This window comes from Monopterus albus, unplaced genomic scaffold (genome assembly GCF_001952655.1).
Source record: "Monopterus albus unplaced genomic scaffold, M_albus_1.0 scaffold318.1, whole genome shotgun sequence".
In the NCBI taxonomy this organism is placed as follows: Eukaryota; Metazoa; Chordata; class Actinopteri; order Synbranchiformes; family Synbranchidae; genus Monopterus; species Monopterus albus.
In genome coordinates this window covers 171879-181456 of record NW_018128198.1, presented here as the reverse complement: position 1 = coordinate 181456, position 9578 = coordinate 171879, and the positions used below count along the sequence as shown (strand labels likewise).

At 40.7% G+C, this 9578-nt stretch overlaps 2 protein-coding genes across 2 annotated transcripts in view; both read right to left on the bottom strand.

The window, feature by feature from the left end:
* The window catches only part of cyp27a3 (cytochrome P450 family 27 subfamily A member 3), a 10577-nt gene extending 7379 nt beyond the window's left edge, over window positions 1-3198 (bottom strand). Inside the window, exons 1-2 of the mRNA XM_020623996.1 lie at window positions 2765-3198; window positions 753-943 (exon numbers count right to left, since the gene is read on the bottom strand). Of these exons, the coding sequence (XP_020479652.1) occupies window positions 753-943; window positions 2765-3022 (449 nt within the window). The 5' untranslated portion in view covers window positions 3023-3198. The remainder of the gene's footprint in view (window positions 1-752; window positions 944-2764) is intronic.
* Window positions 3199-6051: 2853 nt separating this feature from the next.
* eaf2 (ELL associated factor 2) overlaps window positions 6052-9578 on the bottom strand; it is a 4724-nt gene continuing 1197 nt past the window's right edge. The window contains 4 exon segments of the mRNA XM_020623964.1: window positions 6052-7507; window positions 8512-8748; window positions 8936-9117; window positions 9508-9578. The exon segment at window positions 9508-9578 is cut by the window's right edge and continues 18 nt beyond it. Coding sequence (XP_020479620.1) covers window positions 7461-7507; window positions 8512-8748; window positions 8936-9117; window positions 9508-9578 — 537 coding nt within the window. The 3' untranslated portion in view covers window positions 6052-7460.

Below are 9578 nucleotides of genomic sequence, written 5' to 3'. Positions count from 1 at the left end.
CCGGCAATTGGGCGAAGGCGGGGTACACCCTGGACAGGTCGCCAATCCATTGCAGGGCTAACACATAGACGAACAACCACACACACTCACTCCTACGAGCAATTTAGAGACACCAATCAACCTAAGCTGCATGTCTTTGGACTGTGGGAGGAAGCTGGAGAGAAACCACGCTGACACAGGGAGAACATGGAGACTCCACACAGAAAGGTCCCAGGTGGGGCTCGAACCCCGAACCTTCTTGCTGTGAGGCAACGGCGCTAACCACTGCGCCACCGTGCTGCCAAAAATGTATTTAATTAAAAGCAATAGAAAACATGTAGGACTTCAGTTTTGATTTGAAGGTAGTCCGCCTTTTTTCAAGTCTAAGCAAATCTGGCAGTTTGGTTCACATCTGGGCATCTAAGAAATTAAAGGCAGCTTCCACATGTTGCATTTTAACTCTCAGAACAACCAGTAAGATCTACAGGTTTGTACCGGATCAGGAGATCTGATGTATCATTCAGTGATTTATGGACAGGCAACGGTATTTTGAAGTTGATTCTCTGAGAGACTGATGTCCAGTGTAATGATCTGAGAAGCGAAGTTTTACACTGAGCTTTTCTGTATTGCCAAAAAGTGCTGAGTTGTTTAAAGAAGGAGAAAAGTTCCCTTTACGTGTGTTAGAATTTGTTATGATGTGACTCAAAGTCAAAAACAAAATGAGCTACAGGCCCTCCCTCTCTGAAAGCTGAAGAATCAGTGGTTTGACTCACTCTGTCAGTGGTCCGTGGGCCTGGTTCCTGAGCTCTCTGTAGCTCCTCCAGTGGGGCATGTCTGTCCGGACTGGGTGTCTCCCCTCCTGTCTCAAAACCTGCTCTATCAGCTCAGCGCTGGCCACGTTCACCACAACCAGAGGGCCGTACTTTGACTTCCACAGAGGGCCGTAGATTTTGCTGTGCTCAATCTTTAAGCAAATAATAAGACATGAATGATTTTAAAAAGTTAAACATTCTTCAACACAGTAATGGAATTAAATAATAATAAACAGTTCAACATCTCTGTGAAACTGAAATGTATAGCATCAGTTTACATATGACAACAAGCTTAAAGGAGCAGGTCATGCAAATGATAAAAAGCATGTCCATTCTGGTATATGTGCAGTAAAAGTCCTCATCATTATTTGTACAGTGTCACAGTGCATAAATGGTTAAAACAAAACTGCTTCAAAGGAAAGGATTTAATTGAGTTTTTGCTTTTTGTGTATTTGTGTTGTGGAGATACAACTGGCACTGACTGAAGGGCTGTGGAAGAAACACACTTGGCTAGTTTACTCATCCTTTAGACAACACGCAGCACAATAACTGCCATGATGAGTGAAATGTTGATGAATGGCTCTCATTGGCATGTTCACTGTTCAAATGACTCATCTTCAGGGTGGTGAAGCTGTTAGGACTGGATTTCAGTTGTTTTATTTACTGTTAGTATTATTTTGCTTTATAATGATAAAGTTTAGTGTGACTGTCTGTGTTTCATTAGCAGCACCATGTATCAGTATTAACCTGGCTCTTATACATGCATTATAGTTATAACTTTCAGCTGCAGGTCAACTTGTAGTGTTTCTTATTTTCTTGGATAATTGTGCAAGAGTAGATTGCATAGATAAGTGTCCACTCATGTCTGAAGCATGAGTAAAGGGTTTTTTACAACAGAATCAGGGAAGTAAGTGACACAGCTAACTGCATGTCCATTTTCAGTTAGAGAGAAACGCCTGAAAATAGAAGATAACAACACACACACACACATACTGCCTATATGAACATTCTAGAATATTGACGTGCAACGTACCACCCATGTACAGGGCAGTCCCAGCCCGAGAAGATAAATGTGAATGATTTTTGATTATCGAAATAAATCTACGTAAAGCTGATTCCTGTTTCCTGAGTGTTACTTCTTGGGGCCTTCAGACAAAAGAACCGGGCAGAATTAAAAAAGCAACCTGGCTGTACCACAGAGTATTTAACATAATGTCAGTGTCCAGTCTCCTACACTGTTTCCCAAACAAACCCATGTGGTTAAACCTAGTGAGACACACTTAATAACCTTCTTTGATTTGTAAAGGGAGGCTAAAGCTCATGAGCTCTGAGTCTTAAAGGGGACACACAGGTGTTCAGATATTAGTTCAAAGGTTCTGGGAGAGACCAAGTGGCAGGACAGTGGGGGTGCTTTGTGTAGTGTAAGCAGGAGTTTAGATTCCTTTTTTCCTTTGTATTACACACAACACTTTGGGTAATGCTGCACATTCTGCTTTGTAAAAGGAATGTATAGTTTTGATGCATTTGTTGTTGTGTGTGTTATTTCAAAGTTACGGGTAGGGACAGACTCTGTGGTAGAGTCACAGTCTTTGCTTTGTACCTGCTGCTACACTGTGCCTATAAGCAATATGAACAGATGACTGGAATAGAATAAGAAGATGTAGAAACACCAGAAATGATCTCCAAATGCACAAACCTCCTACACTGAAAATCCAGCTGCTGAACGGGTTTGGTTTTATTTTCCCAGGTTCTGAGATATGTGCCTCCATCCCAGTACAAATCTAATTACATTTTGACATTTTGAAGGTTTGTGGCACTAATAGTATTGAAAAACGACATTTATAAAAGATGGACCAGCGGTTTGTTTTTCCAGAAATCTTGCAGGAATACATTTGATATGAAACTGAGGCCTGTGGATCATAAGGTAACAGAGATGAACAATGCTGCAGGTACATTATACATATCAGACTTACTTGCATTTGTTGCGTGGTTTGGAAATACCCCTTGACAAAAAGCCAGTATAAGGTTGTCATGAAACTCGGTCCTCCTAAATCGTCCATAGGTTTCAGTTTGCTGTTGTCTCCCATCACGGTGGTGCTTGTGGTGGTGGATGCGTCGCGGCGCTGGATGGCTCCATGATTCGCCGGAGTCAGTCCCGTCACTCTCTGAATTCCCGTATGTTGCTGACGGTTCACGTGGAATCTGATGTTTAACAGAGTTGTCCTCAACATCTTAAGCGTGTCGACCCGTGTGTCTGCTGTCTGAGGTCCAAACAAGTGAGACAGTCCCAGTTTGCGTTTCCTTGGTGCGTAGCCTGGTAATAATGCTTCCTTTAGTTACACCCATCACATGAACCAACCGTGGACTTAGGTCCTGACATAATCTCACTAACTCAAACAGAGCTGGTGGAACAAATACAGCACAAATAAATCTGACTCCCCAAATAAAATACTAAACCTTTATGAGTTTATAAGTTGGCCTATTGGATTTAGACGTTAATTGGGCGAATTTTAAAGGTTTTAATTGTAACACACCACGGTTTGTAATGTGTGCAGTGGGAAATTAGCCAAATAATAAATAGAGTTCATTAGTGCATTTAACTTTAGACATCCCAAAGAGTTAAATAAAAACTGCAAACACTACAAAATCAAATGTTTTCTCACTTAGCCCCTTCTCTGGTTTCATTTACAGAAATAATGGTGCTGAAGGTTTATCCACCACAGTTTAGATCATATAAGTTGGGCCTAAACCAATAAATCAAATAAAAGCATTCTTAATTCAGTCTCCCAGAAATTCCTCAGCAGTCTACATGGTGATAACTAATCTGTTACCATCCATTCAGTTCCATCAAAAGTAACAGATGCTGTATTGAGTTATTTAGTTGTTTGTGTTTGTTGGTTTATTGTCAGAGCTAGACCTGTTTCCAAGGTTTAGGATTCAGTTTTGACATTTTCAAACACGTCTTTACAATAACTGGGTGACTGTTTTTCTATTAGAAGGTTCTACAGTGTGGATCCATCATCGAGAGCAGCCAGGACATTTGGGCAAAGACAACTTGAGCAAAACTTGGTATCACAAATGAAATTCCATTCACTTTCATTGTAGGGAGCTGAGTGTAATACCTTATACGTGTGCACGTGAAACTAAACCATCTGCATTGTAATATGGCCTAATGGACTCTTTAAACTAAAATGATTAAAAACTGCAATACTTCCCTGCTTAGTCCTTCGTCCCCTGATGTCTCAGTAAACAAGCACCTCACAATAAAAGCTGCTATTTCCTCTGGTTGTACAGTGCAGGTCTGTTTTTGTACTGATTGTTCATTTGAATAGAGAAAGGTATGTAGGTAGGTACTTCAGAGTTCACAGGACTTAATCGTTTCAAATACCGTGGATGATGTATGACGTTCTCCTGTAGGAACTTGGCAAGAACAAAGACATAACAACAGAGAAATATTTTCATGATTTAAAAAAAGAAAAGATTAAAGTAGAAGGTATCAAATGACTGATGACAGTTTTGGTTCCAAGTGCAGAATGTTCCCTCCAGGTGTTGGCACACTTTCAGCCTCTTTGGTAACAGAAAGAACAACAGACTACACAGGGTTTCACATGCACGGTTTCCTCGAGTCACAGAAAGACAACTTGTCTTGGCTCACACTAAACCTACAAGCTTACCTGACCCATGTTTTCAGAGTGCACACAGGTGGGATGTTGCCTTTTATTTTATCAGTATGTGGAGGGACTTTGCCAATGTAGTCATTTTACTATTGCAGAGGAACTCCACTGAGAAATCTTTGAAAAATACATAGCATCATTTAAGTTTTCAATGCATAATAAACCAAAGCAAAACCATGAAATAACTCATTTTAAGACAGAATCAGCAAAGACAGACCTGAATGAAATCCCAGTGTTATCACTGTTTTATTACTGTTAAAGTTGGTGCAATAACTAAACTATAAAACTCAAGACAATAACGTGTTTACATGAATAATATAATAAAGTTCAGTAAATGTGCATCGTATTTAGGTTTCTACATGTGTTTGTGTTTGAAGTGCACATGCACATAAAATGTACAGGTCGAGTTACAAGGTGTTATTATGAGCGGTGTGTGTGTGTATGTGTGTGTGTGTGTGTATTTTATATGGATCAGCCCTAAACTCAAACACTGGCTGGATGTCACAGGGCTGCATCTAACTTCCTGTGAAATAATACATCTTATTTCCTATAAATCTTGTTATTCTATTCTATTGATATTGTTAGACAGTAGGCCTATAACGTGGTGTTTATTAAAATATGAGTCCATATTGTATCATTCTATCATCATCCCAAAGATTAAACCGTATTTAAAAGGCATCTCATACAAAATGCTGTGTATGTGTAACATTTTGTTCCTACTTTCGTCTCCAGTTTGTTTAATAAAACATTTCATTGCTAGGATCAGTAAAAGGTTATCGTATATTAATTCATACATTTATAAATGGTGCGTTCCAGTATCTTGTTGCCGTGCCGCCACCACGGGGCAATTGCACTAATCTTCCCTCAGGAGAGGGGAGATTAGACTTTGGTGTATTTTAATTATGGTTTGGTAAATTTGATTCTCTTATTTCTAATGTTATCTGCACAATATGGGTGATAAATAGAGGCTAAGGAAGGAAGTCACACCCCTGGGTCTACGTCAGTAGTCACGTTTCCAGTGACTCCCTGTGTTGTGAGTTTGGGAGGAATTTTAGAGGGCAGATGACTGTGTGTGTGTGTGTGTGTGTGTGTGTGTGTGTGTGTGTGTGTGTGTGTTACCCACCTGTGTAACTTGCGCTACATTTCTACCTTTGTCATGAGACGTGACATAACTTTGGTTTCCAGTGAATTTGACCCAGCTCAATCAGTTAAAGGAAGTATTGTTTTATAAAGTAAAGCACCACAAACTACTGCAGTCTGTCGAGGTCCTCACCTTCCTCATATGGCCGTGATAAAAATGAAACATTCTTAGCTTCACAAATGTGATGCAGTGGCTGTACAGACTGTATTACAACATAAAGGTGTTAGTGACAGAATTCGCTACTGTGTACATTAACTAAAATGCGTGCACTGCTCTTCAACAGGACAAAGAATAAAGTCTCTGTGTCAAACAATGAAAGTATGTAAAGTGCTTCCAGACCTTAACCACCTGCTCAACAATCCCCTCTTGGTTTTTTCACACAGAAACAAAAAACATTTAAAGTAACAAGGATAACAACTGCAATAACTGACACACAAGCACAAGAATCAATTACCATCTTTATTTTTCCACAAAGAAATGAGCCAAATAGTTTAAACTACTGCTGCTCAGAGGCCACCCTTCTCCTTAAGGCTAAACACATTAAAGACATCATTTCAGTCTTTGACTGTAACAGTCAGGACAACAGACGCTCGCTCCCTGTATCATGAGTGAGCACAGCAGTAATATGGCGCTTGTAACAAACAAGAAGGATCACGTTCAACTGGCCAAAGCAAATAATAACAGGCACGTGAAGTTGCATAAGACTCACCGAGGTGCAGGGCTTGTTTTGCAATGTGGTTCATGAAAAGTTGCACTTTCAATTACTTCACTATTAAAATATATATAAAATATTAAGCAATCCATCATTGGTTGAGTACATGTTGAAATATTCTTTAGATTCAAGTATTGCAGGTTTAAAGCTACAAAGCGTGACCCAGCTGAGTCAACTGAGCAATAATGAACTACCTCAGCAGAAATCAGAGCCGCTCGTACACCAAGACAATAAACAAGGTTTTATAGACAATGAAATTCTGGAAGCTGGATTAACCAGTATTATGATATGAACAATGACTAAAAAGTAGCAAGGTGAAATGAAAAAGGGCTGCCTTGCTCCTTCAGCTCTATGAAGCATCAGCCCTGTTCCAGTCAGTGACTGCTGCTTTCTGCCAAACAGCCTTGATCAGTCCACTACCTGCCCAATGTCAAAAAGCAGACAGCAACTATCTGGTGAACACAGTGGAGCTACAAAAGCAGATGTTTCTCAGGAGCTGGTGAAGACCCAAGCAGAGCTGAAAGGAGAGTACACCTTGGATGTGCATTGTTCAGGCTGCAAGAGACGACCAATTAATTCTACTGCTGATCCTAGACTCCTGGATGTGTAAATAAGGCTGTCCAGCAAACTTTACAATGGGTCTATAAAAACAAAAAGCAGATAAGTGGCTCATCCTAAACAATGTTCATTTCTGTTAAGACAAACTAATGCAGCTCAGACAAAGACAATCTGAAGCTATTAGCTAGCAGCTAACAAAAGTCTAATATTGCTAAGCTGACATACAGAAACTCCAGTGGCAATTTAAAGTGGCTGGTGGGCAGGCAGAAACACCCACATACACCTCATGAACACCACTATCATTCTTGGTCAGTTTAACCACACATGCAGCCGGTGAGATGAAAATATTATGAACAGTTTGTCACCATGTACTGATTCCATTATACCAACCATACCACAAGGCTGAACTAAGGCATCTCTATATCTATCTCACAGACAAAGATCATAAAGCAACACGTGACAACATCTGAGGTTTGTTGGCAGAGAAGCAAATTATATTTAGGACAGTTCCACATTAAAGGAGCCAAGACACTGACGGGTCTCAACCTGGTTCCTTGACTTGCCACTGAATCGTTGATTATTGTTCAGTCATCACTTTCACTGCCTGATTCACTCAGCTGGAGGTCATTCTCTGCAACAAAACATATGACAAAATAAGCAGTGACTTTTAAAGGCTGCTTACATACATGTATCTAGAAAAAAAAAACTATAAATAAGCCCCATCTCTTTTTTATCAGTTATCTTGGTTTCACTTTACTGGATTGTCAGTGTTTCCCACTAATGACCCTTTAATTGTGGTGCTAGTTCCGAGGGGGGGCACACTTCCAGTCTTTTAAATTAAATATAATGATGCTGTAGTGCTGTTCATCTGACCTGTCCCTTCTTCAATAGCTCTCTCACAGCAGCAGCATGTTGGCTGCTGCCCTCCACCTACATCTCTCTCTCCCTGACTTGACCCTCTAGTTGAAGCCTGTAAATAACATTAGCTTTGCTAGCTTGAGATAGCTAGAGTTGGATCTCAACAGCTGACGGCGTTGTTAAAAATACAAACAAACAGAGAGGAGGAGCTGTTCACAGACGGTCCATAGTCATGGTTGTCATGTCTTTGTGTGTGTGAGAGAGAAAGAGCAGTGCACAGAGGGACTGAGCGAATACATGTGCATGGCACTACACTGAAGTAACATGTCACCTATTTTAAATCAACATGGAGCTCAATGTTGACATTGAGGTGCCCAAAATCCCCCCCCATCCTTGGCAGAGCTGTGTTTGTCATGAGCAGGCACCAGCCCCATGCACTAAGCTGGCCTACATTTTGTGTTTATTTGTTTGCCGTTACTTGATGCTTCTTCTCTCTCCCCGACTGGACGAGGCAGAAGGCCGCCCACTTCCCCCCTATGTTACTGTAGAGTCTAGATTTTAAGATGATTTTTTTGTTGTGATTTGGTCTTGTACTTGCACTTTAAGACAATTTTCTGATACAAGTCAAGACAGTGATGAATTAAGGGTCTGAATACTTCTGTAAATATAAGATTCCAGGATTAACAAAACACTTCCAAAAGCATTTTTTTAATGTTGACACAAAGCTTCTAATTTACTCCTTTTATATCAACTGTATAATTTCTCTCAGCTACTCACTGAGTGTGTTCATGAGTGCTCCTCCCCTCTCTTGGTGGCAACTGCTGGTGCTGGTATTGATGACAGGCATGCTGTAGTTGGCTGGGGCGGAGGGTGGTGGCAGGGCAGAAGTCCGTTCGTCTTCTGAGTCACTGCTGCTGGAGTTGTCATCACTGCTGGAGGACGAGGAGCTGTTGGAGTCTGAGGAGCTGTCACTGCTGCTTAGCTGGTCCATGACCTGTGCCTCTGCCATCAACTCTGTACACAGTGGCACATGCACAAACAACGATGAAGAAATGGAGGATAATTATCCACATTTAGGGGGGGGGATGCACACTGAATAAAATTTCCTTTTGATGCAAATATGCTAAAACAGTCAAAAATAAAATGTGGTTGCTCATGAAAGTCAGTACAGTTGAAGACATCATGCCTGACATGGCATTACCTCTCTCAATGTCGCCCATGGGGGACGCTGGGGAGGTCTTCTCTTTGGGGGGAGAACTCTTAGAGCTTGCCGTGGTCTTGGTGCTGCTGCTGCTGCTGCTGCTGTGGTTACTCTTCATCTGCTGGCTCAGGCGGCTGGTCTGCTGCTCCAGGCGTGAATGGATCTTACTGCTGCCTTCGGCCCTGGGAATGTACAGTACAAGTAAAAATACAAAGAACGTCTCTAATAGCTTCTGCACAATATTATGAAATTCTGGCAAAATAAAATGTGAAGCACTGCATGTTTCTATCAGCTCCCATTATGAGAATACATTTGAGAGGATGTAACACAATTACACTGATTCAACATCAGTAGCTCTGCATTTTGTCAATACCTCGATAGTTCCCCCACTTAGCCAAGCTTAAAAACTGTTTAGTATTTTGGTTTTTATACCAAAATTTCTACATTCAAAACATGTAAACACACACTCACACAACACACAATATTAAAAATGGTAAAATGTGTTAAAGAAATACAGATTTCTTTCTTAAGTAATAGTGTTAACATAATCTGTAACCAGTTTTTCAAACCACCTGGTCTTCTTCACAACTATGTTGCTACTGAGTTTTTCCAGTCTGTATTCTCCTGTGTCATGGTTCACAAT